Genomic DNA, 16,581 nt, shown 5'->3' on the forward strand with positions numbered 1-16,581 from the left:
CCCTCCACATTCTGTGTGCACCCGCCTCCCTGGGGCCCAGAACCCCCACCTCATGGACAAGGAGCCAGGAGATTGCTGGTGGAAGGGACAAGGGAACAGCCAAACTGTGGTAGAAAAGTCTTTTATTCTAGCAGTCAGGCCCCATCCGGCCTGGGCCTGGGCCTGGGCCCGGGAATAGCTGAGCAGAGCCTACCCCTCTCCCCTCTGCCTCCTCCCACCTACTCCGGCTTCTCTTTGTCCTGCTTCTGCTCCTCCTCTAGGGCCAGGGTTCGCTCTCGCTCCTTCACCAGCTGGACACCACAGTAGGTGACAAATAGGATGGCCAGAGTGGTCGGGGGGAACCCTGTGTGGGGAAGAGGTCATCGATGCCTGGGAGCAGGACCCCAGCCTCAGGGACTCTTTTCTTCTCATGCCCCTCCCCCCTTGACTGGCCCGCCCCGCTAGGTCCCCGGGGTGTTGGGTTGGGGTGGGGGCGTTTCAGGAGGTCACAGTCCTCCAGGTTGATGCCTGGCATCTTCTGTATCCACACCTCCCCCCGTCCCTCACCTGTGAGTAGCAGGCGCCTGGCAACCAGCTCTGTGAACTCAAGACTGTTCAGGCTTACAAGGTTGTACATGATGATGGCCCAGAAGTTCATGGCCCCAAAGAGGGCCCGGACCCTGCGAGACATCTGCTCCGACAGAGAGGCCTGCCCAGGCCAGGAAAGCATTGGCAGTGGGGCAAGAGAGCAAGGGGAAAGAGCACACAGTTGGTCAGAGGTCCTGCCCACAGGGCTCCCCCAGGTCCTGGGCATGTGCTTGGGTCTCTGAGAATCCCCAGGGCAGCCCTCTTTCGTTGTTAAAGATGGGAATACTGAGGACCAGAGAGAGGGGAGGGGCCTGACCAACACAGCCTGGCCCAGGTGTCCACACTCCACAGAGGGGGTGCTAGATACCCAGAGGGGGAGCCATTGCCCTGACAGCCAGGAAGTTGTGGTGAGAAAGTTCCGGATTGGGGGCCAGGTGTGGCTGGAAGACTCCAGAGAGCAGCAGTGCACTCCCTCCAGTGACCCAGCCAACCCCTGCCCCAGGCCTTCCCCACTCACCTCAATCTGTGCTAGGGGCCCCCACTCTGCCAGCTTCTGCACCCAGAGTTCAAAGTTGAGGCCAAAGCAGTTAAGGAATGACCACAGGTAAACAATATCACAAGGTCCAAGCCACAGAGTAGTGATGGCAAAGGTGGCCACGGTGGCCCCCAGCTCTGGAATCACCTCGGAGTGCTCCCCACCAATGTGGTCATACACATACCTGCAAGAAAGGCAGGAGAAAGGACCAGCAGGGGTGTGGGAGAGGGCAGGTAGGAGACGGGCAAAGGACATGCCACCAGGGCAGCCTTCCTCAACACCATCATCCCGGGCACATCTAACATCCCTGACCTCAGATGGCTGCTCCTCTTCTGCCCAACTTCAGAATGCGGAAGGCTCAGCTTTGAACTTCGGTGTCTCCTCATCCGTTCCCCAAGCGATCTCATCCAGACCCAAGACTTTGAACACCGTTTCTAGGCTGATGAGCCCCAAGTCTATGTCTCTAGGCTGCTGTCTTGACTCACACATCTAACTGTCACCAGACATCTCACTTGAATGACAGAGTCCCCCATCTCTGTCCAAACCTGCTGCATCCTCATCTCAGACAATGACCCTTCCATCCATTCAGTTGCATTGAGAAGACTGGGCGCCATCTTGGACTATCAGTTCCCCTCTCCACGTCCAAGCCAGCAAATTCTATGGGCTCCACGCAGTCCTGACTACTTCTTGCCACCCCCACTACACCACCCTTGCCCAGCGGGTCGTCTCCTCTCATAGATTATTGCAAGAGCCTCTTAAGTCACGTCCCTGCCTCTGCCTTGGACCCCTACCATCCGTTCTCCACATAGCAGCCAGAGTCAGAGCACATGACTTCCACAATCAAAGGCTCCCCATTACAATTAGAATAAACCACCTCCCTACTAAGGCTAGAAGATCCCACGATGTCTGGTTTCCGCCTCCCTCCCTGACCTCCTCACCCACCATTTCCTGCTCATTCTTGCCTTACTGGCCTTCCTGTCCCTCAGACACAGGCAGCTGGTTCCTGCCTCAAACCTATGCCCTTGTTCCTTCTCCCTCGAATTCTCTTCCCTAGATTTCCTTATCACTCAAGTCTCAATTCAACTATCATCCCACAGAGGCCTGTCCAGAGCACAACTGTGGAAACTTCTACCCTGTGGCCAGCTTCTATCCCATTACACTTGTTTGGTTTTTTTTCATAATGCTTACCACTCTCTAAAATTGTTTTATTTATGTGTTTGTTTACCTGTTTATAGTCTGTTTCTCCCCACTAGACTGTAAGCTCCATGAGTTCAGGGTCTTTGCCATGTTCACTGCTGTATCCCCAGTGCCTAGAACAGTGCCTGGCACATAGTAGGTACTCAGTAAATATTTGTTAAATAAATTCAGTAGAAGACCCATTGAGTAACTGACCTCTTCATGCCTTGACCTCTTCATTTCCGGTGGTTGCTTCTCCACGCCATCTCAGCCACCCACTCCCATGGTCATACTCCAACTTTGTTACTGCTTGAAATTTCATTCCCTCCTAGTTATCATTCTCCACCCAGCTCCTCCTGACATGCCCCCCACCAGCTCCAGTTCTTCAATCTCATTGACCCCTCCCCCTCCCCCCTTCCTCACCTTGCAACCCTATTTTTACCACCCTCTTTAACTGGCTTAAATTCAATGATCATCATTATAAATAACCTAAAACCCCTCATCCTTCACTTCTTCCTTCTCACCAATCTGGGAGAGCCCAGTCTCCCATGGTCTCCTCACCTGCACCCAAGAAGCTAAGCTCTGATAAGGAAAATCTCACACCTTTACATGCTGGAGTCCATAAATCCACTACCTCCAACCCCACCTGGGCTCTCAATGCCAAGGTGTCTGTAGTCAGCTGCTGCTTCTGCCGTGCTCCCCAGTGGCTACTCCACCCTTATCTCTCCCCCAACTGTGAGCGGGTGTGGTGGGTGAGCTAGGCAAGAGGAAACGGGGCACGAAGATGCTCTCTCCCTCTGTGCCCAACCTGGCATCTCTCAGCTGGTGACCTTGCCTCCTACTTCATGCAGAAAACTGAAGGCTTCAGGTGGATCCCTTACTTCTCGACACTAACCCGCCACCCTGCATCCATGCTGGCTTCTGTTCCTCCTCCCTGTCCTGAAGCCAAGCCTCTGCCTAGCACTGGTTCCATCACCTCCTCCCTCCTTGGGGACCTCACTCTATCAATCACCCCTCTATCCTGCCTCCCCAACTTAGACTTCCTCTTAGCAACCGAGCATGTCCCACTATTTGCTGTCTTAAGACACCTCACTTCTCCCTTCAGCAACTCCTCTGTCTCCGCCTCAGTAGCTAGCTTCCCCAGCAGCATCTGACCCAGCTGGCCCCACCGAGCCTGGATGCCCTTCCTTGTTTCCAGACTGTCACGTGGTCTTGACTGTTCTCCTCTGACCACACCTTTCAGTCCCTTCTGCCACTCTCTCTTCTCCCCCGGTGGGAGTCCTTCCTGCTCCAATCTCAGCCACACCTTCTCTCTCCTCTTCTTTACTCTCTCTCCTTGGGACTTAGGCACTCCCAAGGACTAAAGACCACCCTCCCCCACTCATAAGGCTCGGAGCTGCATCGGTCCTCCAGACTTCTCTGAACCCCAGACCCTCAGACCCAACCACCTCCCTGAACCTCCACAAGGATGTCTCCCAGATTCCAACCATTTCTCACACAGAACCCCTCTCTGGATGCTGCCCCTCCATCTTCCCAGGCATAGGAATCTGGGAGTCATTTCCGTCTCCTTCTTGATCCCCTCAATCCATGGCCAAGTCCTGTCCAGGCTCCGTGCTGTGTGTCTTGACTCCAACTGTTTCTCTCACCTCCAGCACCCCCACCCATGTCCAAACTTCTGTCTTTCACCTAGACCTCTGTGACGACCTCCTCCTTGCTTCCTCTGGCCCAGGGCTGATCTTTTAAAATGTGGACCCATCTCTGCACTGCCTTGCTCAGACACCTGGCGCGATGACTGTGACCATTACCCCACCCCAGCCCAACTCACTTGCAAAGCCAGTCGTTGATGCCACGGTCAAAGTGCCTGAGGGAGGAGGGCAGATGGGTGTGAATCAGCCAGGAGCAGTGCTCCGGGGGAATGGGGGAAAGAGGCTACGGGAAGGTGGGGATCCCAGTGGCGTGTCCCCCAGACCTCACACTCACGTTTCGGCGAAGACATAGAGCGCGGTGATGCACTTAGGAGGCTGGGGAGGGTCCAAGTGATCAAGGCGCGCCACTGTGTTGACCACGCCGAAGAGGACGGCCGCCTTCACCCAGTCGTACACCAGGTTTGAGTAGGCTAGGACAGCTGGGGGATAGGGTGTCGTCCCTGACTGGGGGGCGTCGCGCTGGTCTCCGCTCCCCGGATCCCTCAAATCGTGGTGGGGAGGCACGGAGCCAGGCCCTCCCCTACGGCCTCTCTCCGCAGGTCAAAGGGGAGGTCCTGGCAGCCGGCCCGCCCCCACGGAGACCCCCCCACCCCCCATTCCCTGGGGGAGGAGCCGGCGCGGCCAGCCCCAGGGAGACCCCACCCAAGCTGTGGTAATCAACCAGAGACCCTCGTGAGGCAGCTCTGTCCCTGCCGCTCTGGCCTCATAGAACAAAGCTAACTCCAAGTCCCAGGCATTTCAAAGAGTAAAATCCTGGCCCCCCCCCCACCCTTGGATAGGTGCTGTGCCCTCGCAGGGTGTCAGCTCCCCAGCAGCGACGCCATGGGGACGCAGAGGGTCTGTCTTTCCGTCTTTCCCAGTCCCTGTTCTGGCCGGGTTGCACACCCACCGAGGGCACTGTCCGGGAGGCGGTTGGCAAACTTGAGGTCACTGGGGATGGTGAGGATGTAGAAGAAGTGGAAGAAGATGTCCACGGCCATGATGGCCACGACGCTGAGGCCGGCCTGGGCCCGGATGCGCCACAGCTCACCCTCGCGCCTCACCGGCTCCACCTGGCTCATCTGGGGGATGCGGAGCATCTGAGTGGGGAGGCAAGGCCTGCCGGAGGCATCCTGTCTGGATGGGGGGGGCACCAACTGTCTGGGGATCAAGGTGAGGGGAGACACGCCTGCATCCTGGCGGCTGTGCCTGAGAGTGGAGTCACTTCTCCAGCCTGTGGTCCCCGTCTGAGCAGGGAATGTGGCCCCATGCTGGGGTCTGAGGAGGCAGGGTATTATGGCTTCATCCTGGGGTCCTGCCTGAGGGTGAGGACACAGCCTGCCCTGGGAGTCCTAGCTGAGATGGGAGCCCCGGTCTGAAGAGGGAGACCCAGCCCTGTTCTGGAAGCCCACAGGGTGTCCGCTCACCTGAGCGTGGAAGCGATCAAAGGTCATGATGGGCCCGAAGAAGAAGAAAGGCAGGTAGAAGTTGTACTTGAGCAGGTCACCTAGGGAGTAGCGGCGGTCAGGGTGGGCACAGCTCTCCAGCGCAAAGCTGGTACAACGCAGCACGGTGAAACCGCTGCCCCCGTGAAACAGCACCTCTTGAAGATCAAAAGTGCCTGTTACAAACCCGCTCTGGATGGGAGAGAACAGGCCGCCAGCTCACCAGGTGCCCCATCTCTGGGAAGCCCACCCAGCTTCCCATAGGGGCCCAGCGTTGTCCTGGCCCCTTCCTCTCTTGCAGAGCCAATCAACACTGGCCACTGAGGGCTAATTCATGTTGAGTGCTTGGACAGAGCAGGGAACGAGCTGGACATGTCCCCGCTGCGGTGCAGGGGACCACTTTGTGGGCGGGTATGTGCCTCAGTCAAAGGTTTGGAGACAGGTGGGAAAGTGAAGGAAATGCTTGGGGGAGACTCCAAAAGCAAGGGCTTTAGATGGGGTGAGCAGTTTGGGGTCCTCTTCTTGCACCCTCCACCCTTGCCCTTCCCCAGTGCACACCTGCCAGGAGATGAGGGGATCCAGCTTGAAGGAGGCAAGGCTGGCCAGGCCGAGGCCAAGACAGAGCCAGGGCTGGCCCAAGAGTGAGGCCACATAGAGGCTGACACAGTGGGCAAGCAGCAGCCCCAGGTACCAAGGGCCCATCGTGCCCAGCACAGCCAGGGCCCCATACACGGCATACATCCAGGAGCGGAGCTGTGGACAGGGAGAAGGAATGGTTTATCTATCCATACAAGTGGAAGTGGGACCCCAACCCTTGTAGCTCAAGGGGAGCCGGCAGGGGAGGCTGGGGTGGCTCAGGTCCAGCTCACCTGGGGGGCAACCATCGTGCAGAGTTTAGCAAACAGCACATGTCCAGAAAGGGCGAAGACGATGATGTTTCGGAAGGAGGTGAACCACATCACCCACTCGAAGTCAGCCACGTCCTGGGGCAGGCAGGCCCGGGCAGGTTAAGGAGGGGGCAGGGGGCAGGATGGGCTGGTGCTAGAGCTGAGCAGAGTCCCAGCACCTACCTCCCCAACCCCCATATTCTTACATATTAGAGGACAGCCATGGCTGGAGGCCCTCGCCTTCCCCTCTGGGGGAAGTGCCAGCCAGGTAGGTAGAGAGAAACGAGGGGTACCATGTGTGCCGCCCTGCCCCCCAGAACTCCCCCTCTTCAGCATATTGCCTGACATTCCACCATTAATGGCATTGTTCCTGGGAAGGATGGTGCTGGAGGCCCCCGCTGAAGCATGTCTCAATTTATTTCCTAAATGAGCAGTGTCTGGGGGCAGGCTTGATGTGGCCCCAGGAGGACACAGGACGGGCCAGTGGGGAAATGGAAGGCTCTGAAGCTCAAGCCAGAGACCCTCCTCACTGTGAGCCCTCTGTTACATGGGAACATCTGGAACGGGGGAGAGTCGGAAAGGGTCCGGGGTGGGAGAGACATGCCAGGGATCGGGCACCTCAGTCAGGGACCCTGGGGTGTGGGGGACCTACCATCTTCCGGCCAATGTACTCCCAGCCAGGTCTCACAGACTCCCGGAAAGCCTTCCTGTGGGCCCCATCTGAGAACAGAGTGTGGCCTCAGTGGGGGCTGCGGGGACTTCACACCCATACCTGCCCCTACAGCAAGGCTGATCCCCACCCTAGAGGGATGGGAATGGGTCTAGGTCTCTCTCTCTTTGCCTCTGCTTCTCTCTGGGTCTCATTGTGTGTCTCGGGCCAGGTCCTGCCTGTACCCCCAAGTGTCTGAGTCTCCCTCTCTCTCTGTGGCTCTGTGTGCGGGTCTCTGTCAGTGCCTCTGCATCTGTCTCTCCCTGTGACTACACCTAACTCAGCCCAAACCCCCGGGCTTAGGGACTATCCTGGGTCTGGAGCCTTGAAGTTTATGGCCTTGCTGGGTGGAACCCTGAGGCCCGCAGGAGAAGAAGGGTCCCACCCCCTGCTCCAGAGCCCGGCCGTTACCTTGTGAAGCTTCAAGGAGACCCCGACCAGCATAGGCCAGGGCCCCACTCAGCACCAGGGAGTATAAGCCCAGCTCCGCCGCGGGCAACGCTGTCTTGATGCCCATAGCCTGGATGGCGCTGGGGGAGACAGATCGGGTGAGGGCACTGCTGCCCCCCAGCCCTGCCTAGCCCCAGCTGATGGTTCCCCACAGAGGTGATGGGGATCCCATTCTGAAGAGAGATTGCCCCTCCTGCCCTCCGGGGATCTCACGCTATTAACCCATCTTATCCCCATCCCCCACCCCTCCCCTCCCAGATGCCCTAACATCCGGTGCCCATTCCTAGCAGCTGTTCTCGCTCCCCCCGCCTCTTTGAAGGCTTTTGAAAGCCTAATCTTCACTCTCAGCCTGCCTGCCTCACCTTCATTTACTCCTTCATACCTTTCAGGTGGACGGGTCCCCACCCTTTGCTCGCACTGCTCCTGCCGAGGCCTCAGATAACCTTCACGTGGAGGGACTCCATCTGTGTCACCCCAATCATGTTCCTGGCCCTCAGGGTCCCCACCCCCCTCAGTAAGCCTCCTTCAGCTCCTGACAATGTCCCCCCTCCAATACCCCCTTCTTGGATTCCCACACCCCTCCAGAGCTGCCTTTACTTCCCTGAGATCTCCTGGCCTCCCAGGTCCTGTCCCCAGCATTAAGCTTCCTGACCTCTCATTCAGCCTTCAGCCTCACTGATTCCCATTGCCCCAGCCAGCCCCTGAGCCCCAGCCTGCCACTTCCCCGGTCCCTGCCTTGTGTGCGTGGCCACACCGCCCACTCTCTCAGTGCTTGTGTATTCAGGCCCTGGATGCTGGCTAGAGGCGGTGCTATTTGAAGAGGTGCCCTGGGGCAGTGGATGTGGGGCCAGGCAGGGCCAGACAGCCCCAGGGAGGGTGCTGGCCTCTGTCCAAGGTGCTGACCGCTATCAGGCTCAGGGTGAGCCTAGCCACGCCTTTCTTCCAGGGCCTAGTTCATCCCCAGGAGTCCTGCTGGGCCACCCCCTCCTATGCTCCAGCCTGGCCTTGGGCTTTCCCAAGGGTGCCACGGTTAACAGACCCGGGGCCAAATTAAAGGGAGGAACATGTCCAGGCACTTTCTTGTGCTGGGCTGGGCCAAGAGGTGGCTGGCATGGCCCTGTCTCCCACCCCTGATCCTCCCCCCAAATCTCCCTTCCCAACGATGCAACCAGCTCTCCCAGGCCCCCACGGTCAGCATTCTCCCCACTACATAGACAGAGGGGTCATGGGCCAGAGAGGGGCAGGGATCTGTCAAGGTCACACAGTAAGCCTGGGACAGGATTGTGTATTCCCAGTGAGCCCTCCGGAATCTCAGTTAAGAGCATTGCTGCTGCTGCCCATACCAGGGGGCTTCCCAGACTGACCTCTGCACTGTTGGCCTGAGGGCTGAAGCGCCTCCTCATCGGCCAGGTCGGGGGAGGGAGGCCTGGAGGATCGGGTTAATGGAGCAGGAGTTTGAAACCGGAGCACAGTGAAGAGCCCATGAAATAGCTTTGTCAGCTGCCTCCCACTTGCCACTTTCCAATTTTAGCTCCCCATGGCCGGTGCGGGGTGTCCCCAGTGAGGCCTCTGTGAGCAGGGCCAGGGCTGGCCCCCGGCCTGGGACCACTTCCGATAGACCCCCGGACCTGGGCCCCCATTGGATACAGCGGTGCCCCCTGCCCCCTGGTCCTGCCTGCCTCAGGTACACCTGAGGTAAAGACTGCTTTAGGGCCGGAAGTCTGGGATGAGGGGCTTGAGGTGGGCTCCATAGGTCTCAAGGACCCCAGAGTGGCTGAATCCCCGGCTGGCACTGACCTTGAGGAGTCTGTGAGGGACCCTGGCACACTGCCCACCTCGGGGCTCCGGGGTCCTGCGTCCAACCGTGCGTCCGTCCGACCAGCTAGGCTCTGGAGCCACAGTGGGGTGTGTCCAGCCCTGGGGTCCCCACCCTCTCAAGGCTATGAGCGGTGAGTGGTGACAGCAGGAGGAGGGTGGAGGAGGGCAGGGAGGAGGTGGCCTTCCTGGAGCGGAGCGGAGCTGAGCAGAGTGGAGTGGAGCCGAGCGCTGCAGAGCTGCTGGCCACAGGGAGCCGCAGAGAGGATCGTGGGGGGTGGGGGGTGGGGCAGGGGTAGGGGAAGGGGTGGCCAGTGGTATAGGCTCCAACAGGGACACCTGGGCCTCACTTCAGCTTGCCTCTCCTGGTCTGTAGAGCCTGTGCCTCCCTCTCACTGCTGGCCAGGACTCCCCTCTTCCAGGAAGCCTTTCAGGCAGCCCTCACTGACCTCTTGTGAGCCGTGCCCACACTGCATGCACACACATGCACACTTCATGCTCAGCTCCATACTCTAGCCTGCACCTTTACATGTGAACTCCGAAGGGCTGTCCCAGGGCAGATCCATCTAGCCCCCTGCTCTGGTTCATTTCATTATGCCAAGAGTCCGATAGCTGACCAGGCATTAGCGCCTGGGGGAGGACTGGCTTGACTAGTAGGATTGGAACTGGCCTGAGACAGGTGGCAGAGGGGGTCCCATACCCCAGCCCTGTCCCACAGGCAGTTGCCCAGGTGGAGGGGTGCTCGCAGGGTCACTGGGCAAGGCTTAACTAGCTTCCTGAAGTGGCTGGCATCTCTTGAGTGTCCCTAACCAACCGGGAGCCCTCTGGGGGCAGGGGACATGGCCCTCACTCGTGCAAGGGGCAGCCAAGGCCTCAGCCCAGCCTTCCCAGTGGGGAAGGGTATCCTGAAGAACCTGCCAAGAGGACAGGAACATCTGACAGTCTCCCTTTAGGAGGAGGACCTCAGCGTCTAGGGGAGCTGTATCTGTGCCATATCTGTCGGGGCCAGTTCATGCATATGCAGTGAGCAGGATCTGGAGTCTGGGGGCGTTGAAGGAGCTGTGTGACTGTAACGAGTCACAGGACAGGTCCTGGAGCTCCTGCTGATCCCTTGACTCCAGCCACGGGCTCAGCGGAGGATGGGGAAGGAAAGTGCTGTGCCCTGTGTCCCTCCCCCATCCTCTAGCAGGGGAACATCCAGAGTCTGACCAAGGTCTGAGAAGGGGAGGGAGCGGCTCCTAACCTCCCACAATGCCCTTAGGCAATGAGCTGCCTCCCAAGCAGACACATTGGCCCAGAGGAAGAAGCAAGGAGACCCCAGCATACATACCACACAGAACGACACGGAGGCCTTCATCACTGGTGCCCGGCCCCGAGAAGTGTACACGAAGATCACTGCACAGAATAGGGGCCGGGTGAGGGCTGCCGTTGGGATCGTGGGCACCAGAGCTGGCCAGCATCAGGGATGGATGCCTGAGCCAGACCGCAGGGGTTAGGGAGGGCTTCCTGGACAGGGGTGGGGGTGGGCGTACACCTGAGCAGAGTCCTAAGGTAGAGTCAATGGTTGTTAGAAGGGTAGTAAGCTAATCACAGTAGCCGGGCACAGTTCTAAGGCTTTACATGGACTCTTTAATGTCACCACAACCCCTAGGGAAGGTGTTAATATTTCCCCAGTTGATAGCAAAGGATACTGACGCACAAGGAGGTCAGCCCCGTAAGCTTCTGGAGCTGATCACCCTGCAGGGGCAAGAACCCCACACATCCAATCCACCCTGGGTGCGGGCTGAGACCAGCCTGGGCCAGCCACTGAGTTGGTGCCCACATGAGGCTCAAAGAGAATGGCTCAGAGAAGCAGATGGGGCGTTGGCTCTGCAGCTGACTTGCACCTGAGCCCCAGATCGGTCTCACTGGTGGGATCTGCTTCTCAGAGCCTCAGATCCTCATTTGCAAATGGGCCTGCTCTGACCTTATTGGGCCTTTGGGGGGATCCCAGAACTCACTCCCTGAAGGGCGTGGCTCACTGAAATTTGCCCAGAAAGAGAGCCACAGATGCCTCGCTCCAGAAGCCCAGAGCAGCAGGGCTCACATAGCAGGAGTTGTGCCCCGGGTGACCCCATGCAGCAGGGTCTGCAGGGAGCCCGGCATTTGGGGATGGCAGGCTCGATAGAGGGCTAGGGAGGCCTCTTGGACCTGGCGCTGGACAGTCCAAAGCCAGCTCCGCCCTGTATGAGGGTGGTGGCAAGGGAGGGTGCCTGGCACGACCTGCCCACAAAACGAGAGCAGGAAGCTGATGGAGCTTAGACCAGCACAAGGGCCTGGGGTCAGCTTCCCGAGTGCCACCAGGGCTACTGGGAGAGATGCTATGGGCAGGGGGTTAATTCTCTCAAGTCTCAGCGTCCTTTTTCATTTCTTGGTGTGCTGTTGCTCTAAGTAAAAACACATAGAGAGTATCCCGTGTGTCTGTATCTGTGTTTTGTGTCAGTTGTATGTAGGGTCTGTATGTTTTGCATTGTATGTCGTTTATGGTGTGTGTTTGTTGTGTTGTGTATGCTCAAGCACTGTGTGTGTGCACGTGTGTTGTGTATATGTGTATATGTGATGTGTATACTGTGTTCGTGGGTATATGCAAGGCTCAGGGAGTGTGGGCAGTGCCTGTGGAGTGGGGGTGGGGTGACTGTGGGCTCACTGGAGGTGGAGAGGGAGAGGCGAGGCTGGCCACTGCATATGGGGGCTCAGAGGAGGACCCCCACTGCGGGCCATCCTGCCCGGAGCTCCTGAAAGCAGGGAGGGGCCCCGTGGCAACGGAACGTATTTGGGGTTCGAATCAGCCTGAACCAGGCTGTGACCTTGTCCAGCTCAGCGTTGGTGCCCGAGAGGCCTTCGTGGGGATGGTGTCCAAGCCACACCCACAGCTCCGCCAGGTCTCACCTGTCAGTGCGGGAACCTGAGCACCCAGGCCTGTGGCACCTGCCGGGGGTGCAGCCGGGGAGAGTCTTCACGTGAGGCCTCTCCCCAGCCCAGCCTTTTAACTTGTCTTTGCCCCTCTGCTCTCTAATCACCTCTCTCCTCCTCCTACCACTTTGGCTCTGGGCAGGGACCTCAGTGTTCTCATCTGTGAAGGGCAAGTCCAGCCCACCAGCCGCCCACCTGCCTGAGGGCTGCGGAGTTCCTCCTCAGGGTCCCAGGGACAGGTGGTGCTGCTCGGGAGGGGCCACGGGCACTAAGCTGGACAGACCAGGCTGCCCCCCTCCCCGCCTGGCCCACTTGCATTAGATCCTCAGGGCCCCAGTCCTTGGCCCCTTTGACAACCCCTCCCTTCCTTAAAAAGTTCTGCTCCCCGGCTCCACCGGCCACCCCCCACCCCTCAGGTAAATATGAACAGCTCCCCCCCATCCAATCTGGGCGATGAGCCTGGAAGCCTCAGCACAGAAGCTGAGAGGCTCAGAGGGGCTGCGTTCTGTCTCTGCATCCCATACCCTCCTGCTCCATCATGGCCCTACTGCCCAGGCCTCTCTGACCTGACCAGGAGCTCCCTGAAAAGTGCAAGTCAGATTTACCTCCGGGCCCCTAACAGGCCCAGAGAGGCTGGAATGCCGGTGGCACTCCCTGCCCGATGGCTGGCTGGCTGAGCGGATGGTGGCCTGTAAGTCTGTATGCCCAGCTGGCAGGGGCCTTCCTCGAGCTCACCCGACCCTGCCGTGCCTGGGGCAGGGGGGCTGCTCCACTAGGTGCTCGCTGAGCTAACCGGGCTAATGCTGAGGGCTAACATTTATTGGGCGCTTCCTGAGGGCCAGCACTGCTCTAGCACTTGACACTTTTTCCGCTCGGTGACTCCCACAGAGGGATGCTGATGGGGGATGGAGCAGCCTTGGTCTCACTGACGGCTGGTGCCCGCAGACGTGACAGGGACCCCTGGCATGCAGCTCCAAAGCAAAGCTCTCAAGGCTGCCCGTAGAATCTGTAAGTTGAGACAGTTGTCTTCATGCCCACAGTTGGCCTAAGCAAGGACTGAGTGCCCAGTTGACCTCTGCAAGATGCCAGTTAATCAGCTGACCCCAAAATGAGCAAACAAGATTTACTATGCCTGACTGCCCACTCTCTCTGGTGTAAATCCTGTTTTATCTTTGTGGAATGAAACCAATCTATTGATACGCGTCCCTTGTACAGAAGTAAAAGGCAACCTAATAATGAGCTAAATGTCTTCGAGCTGTTCTCTGACACATACAACAGCCGCCCTTGAAGGAGGTTTCTGTTCTTGTCCCCATGTTACAGGTGAGGACATGGAGGCTCAGGGAGGTTAAGCAACTCGCCCAAGGCCACACAGCTGATGAATGGGGAAAGAGATGTGGCCCTGGCACCCCCACCTATTCAGACCTTGTGACTTGAGGCTCTTTCCTCTCTCAGATGCAGCCCTGAGCCAGGAAGGCAGGCCAAACCACCCTCGAGTGGTTAGGGTGTGGGTTATGCCACCGTGCGTTTCCCTGAGGAGATCCCTGCCTCTCTGCCCATCCCTGAGGAAGGACAGCTGGTCCTCTGCCTGCTTCTCCCTCCCAGGGACTCCCCTGAGGGCCGGAGCCTGTCCCCGCCCACACTCAGATCCCCTGTGGGGCTCCCCCATGCCTACAGGGGAAGGTACGGACTACTTGGTCTGGTGTCCCGACTCTGCGTGGAGCCCACGCCTCACCGTCACACGCTGCCCCCTCCCGGCACGGGAGCGCTCAGTCCCTCTGGCTCTGCCTGGCCAGCTCCTTTCACAAGGAATCAGAGAAAAACTCTTCCCTTCCCGGGACCCTTAGGACCCCCTCAGCATCGCTGCTTCATCCCGATGGCCTTCACAACACCTTGCCAAGGGACCTCCAGACCTGCGTCACTCCAGGCAGGGGCAGGGGCGTCCTGGCTGGGGGCCACCAGTGCAGAGTACCTCCCAGACCCGACCCCTGAGGCAGGGCCCAAGCAGACAGGTCCCAGGAGCCCCAGGTGGCTTCCCTCTGGGACGTCTCCGCACCGCACGCGCCCGCACCTGTGAGTCACTCTGCTAGTGACCGGTCCGCGTGTGTGCGAGTGTGAGCACATGCCCGTGTGGAGGGCCTGTGAATGCACAGCCGGCACTGTCTGGGGGTGCGTGTATGCCCCGTACAGCTGTGTGCTCCTAGGTCTAGGTATTTCTGCGCACCTGTGGCTTTGTGGGCGCCTGTGCACACACAGGTGGCCGAGGGGTCTGGTTGGTATGTGTGGCTGTGGGTGACTTTCCTTAGGGCTCCCCTTTCCCAGAGCCGTGAGTGTGCGGAGGCGGGGGTGACGCTGTGACAGTTACAGAGGGATGTGGGGTCTCACCCCTATGCAGCCGTGAGGGAGGAGCACCACGCCTTGGCCTGGACTCACTGTCTCAGACCCTCCAGCCTGAAGCTCCTGCCCAGCACTCTGCCCCACCCCCAAACAGGCACCCACTAGCTGCAGCTTTGTGGAAGCAAATGGAGGGGACTCCCAGAGCAGCTGGTTGGGGGTAGGCACCCCCACCCTGGCGAATCGCTCAACCGAGAGGACCCTGCTTTTGTAGTCAGGTGGCCCAGGGTTAAATGTTAGCCCAGCTTCTTTCCATAAGCCTCAGTTTCTTCATCTGCAAAAGAGGGGGCCAAATCCCTGGGTTACTAGGGGACTAGGCGGGGTCAGGTTTCCACGGTAGATGTTCACTCACTGGGACCTGTGGTGATCGTGAAAATAATCAATATTATTACAAGTCTGAGGATCTGCGGCTAAGGAAAAGCCCTGAAGAGAGGGCTTGACAAAGTGGCTGGGAGCACGTGCCCCCAAGTCTGTGAAGGTTGGGGGATGGCCACAGAGGGAGCCATGGAGGAGGGAGCTGGGGGACGGTGGGGGTAATGCCCTGGTGAGGCAGGTGGGTGGGGCTGCCGGAGGCTCATCCTGGGCGGATGGAGCCCTGTGGGCCTGCAGGGCCTCCCAGCTAGGCCTGAGGCCAAGTGGGGCGAGAGCGCCTGATCCAGGGGCTGCATCTGTCTGTCCACAGCTGGCTTATTGTCCCAGAGCTCTCGCTGGTGCTGAGCAGATCGCCGGGCCTCCTCCCCTGCCATTGCCTGGCCTGTCCGGGGTTGCCTCCAGGGCTCTGCCAAGGCTTCTCCTTTGCCCTCCTGGTCTGAGGTGTTGGCTTTGCTCACCCTTGGGGAACCTCTTCCGGGAGAAGGGGTTGAGCTGGTTGCCCAGGTTGGCTTCTGGGAGCAGGTGCAGTCCTCTCCGCGCCTAAGGCTGCCCCGTCCCGCCAGGCTGACACCGGGCCACCATCCTAGTAGTGTCTGCCTTCTGCTGCCGCAGGGCCTGCAGAAAGACCCCTTTCACCTGGCCCAGGGTCTCGTGGTACATTCGGAAATCCTCCTCCTTCCCACGCAGGGCACTGCCCAGGGCAGCCTTCAGCATCTCGTTTTCCTCCACCTGGATGGCCAGCCTGGGCCACATGAAGAAAGGGCTCAGTGCGGCCCACGCGGGTACGCGTGTGTACAGGGGTGCTGGGAATGGGGCAGCCAGTGAAGCTGCTCTTGAGGCTGGGGGATCTCTCTGACCCGTCCCCTCCTCCCACGGACCCTGGGGGAATACCATGTGGGATTCCTCTCTGGGCCCGCCCACAGCCCTGGGCCTGGCACCCTGTAGCACCCCCAAATGCTGGCTGCCTCAAGGATAAGTACTAATCTGTAGGGGTCCCTCCATCCTTCCTTGAACATCACTGCCTTTGACCCTGAAAGTTTAACTGGGTGAGAAAAGTGGCTTCAGCAACCCAGGCTTAGTCCAGCTCTCGGAACTCGGGGGCCATCTGAGACACGGCTGGGTCTCTCTGCCCTCTGGCGGCCAGCTGCTGAATTGCAGGCCTAGACCCCAGGACCCAGCAGCCAGCCCTCTGGGCCAACAGAAGTCAAACCGGGAGGGAGAAGGTCCTTCTGCCCATCAGAGTACCTCCGCTCAGACAATGCCACCCTCCGGAAGATGGGGCAGGAGAGCACCTGGTGGTCAGCTCCTCCATCTGTGATTCCATGGGCACATTGGAGAGCTGGGTGAAGGATGGGTCCTTCCTTTCACTCCCGTTCGGGTTGTGCCTGGTGCTGGAGGTGGGCAGACCTGTGGGGCGGTAGCAGCCGCTTTCTGTGATGAGGCTGTGGCCCCGTATCAGTGCTCTCCTCCCCTCTCCACCCCACTGCCTAGTTCCTGCTTTTCTGCTTGCTGAAACATTATACTTCCTTCAAGATGGAGGACAAGGCATAGCATACCAAGTTATCAAATCACTGTGTTGTACACCGGAAACTAACAC

At 59.1% G+C, this 16,581-nt stretch overlaps 3 protein-coding genes across 6 annotated transcripts in view; 1 reads left to right on the forward strand and 2 right to left on the reverse strand.

Moving 5' to 3' along the window:
- KLHL40 (kelch like family member 40) overlaps positions 1-16,581 on the forward strand; it is a 38,891-nt gene that overhangs the window by 22,096 nt on the left and 214 nt on the right. The window lies entirely within an intron of this gene.
- Positions 108-10,664, reverse strand: HHATL (hedgehog acyltransferase like). Of its 4 annotated transcripts, none has more exons than XM_027583370.1 (12): positions 9,252-9,448; positions 7,416-7,534; positions 6,948-7,015; positions 6,278-6,391; positions 5,967-6,161; positions 5,391-5,600; positions 4,874-5,045; positions 4,259-4,403; positions 4,104-4,139; positions 1,085-1,286; positions 547-688; positions 108-343 (listed from the first exon to the last, which is right to left on the reverse strand). In XM_027583370.1, exons 2-12 carry the CDS (start codon positions 7,519-7,521, stop codon positions 219-221), a joined length of 1,515 nt encoding a protein of 504 aa, XP_027439171.1. In that variant the 5' UTR covers positions 7,522-7,534; positions 9,252-9,448; the 3' UTR covers positions 108-218. The 4 variants fall into 4 exon arrangements, with proteins under 4 accessions (XP_027439171.1, XP_027439170.1, XP_027439168.1 ...); XM_027583367.1 differs by adding an exon at positions 8,819-8,880 and having other exon boundaries at positions 205-343; positions 547-1,286; positions 9,252-9,410; XM_027583369.2 differs by having other exon boundaries at positions 199-343; positions 547-1,286.
- CCDC13 (coiled-coil domain containing 13) overlaps positions 14,990-16,581 on the reverse strand; it is a 52,201-nt gene continuing 50,609 nt past the window's right edge. Inside the window, exons 15-16 of the mRNA XM_027583366.1 lie at positions 16,277-16,391; positions 14,990-15,726 (exon numbers count right to left, since the gene is read on the reverse strand). Coding sequence (XP_027439167.1) covers positions 15,525-15,726; positions 16,277-16,391 — 317 coding nt within the window. The 3' untranslated portion in view covers positions 14,990-15,524. The remainder of the gene's footprint in view (positions 15,727-16,276; positions 16,392-16,581) is intronic.

This window comes from Zalophus californianus, chromosome 1, assembly GCF_009762305.2.
Source record: "Zalophus californianus isolate mZalCal1 chromosome 1, mZalCal1.pri.v2, whole genome shotgun sequence".
Taxonomy (NCBI): domain Eukaryota; kingdom Metazoa; phylum Chordata; class Mammalia; order Carnivora; family Otariidae; genus Zalophus; species Zalophus californianus.

Bases quoted from the DNA above. Each gene is read 5' to 3' on its own strand.
- HHATL (XM_027583369.2), bottom strand. From the start codon at position 7,521: ATGGGCATCAAGACAGCGTTGCCCGCGGCGGAGCTGGGCTTATACTCC. The intron at 6,162-6,277 runs GTGAGCTGGACC...CCCTGTCCACAG, and splicing joins GCACGATGGTTGCCCCCCAG to CTCCGCTCCTGGATGTATGC. The intron at 1,287-4,103 runs GTGAGTTGGGCT...CCTTTCTTGCAG, and splicing joins ATCAACGACTGGCTTTGCAA to GTATGTGTATGACCACATTG.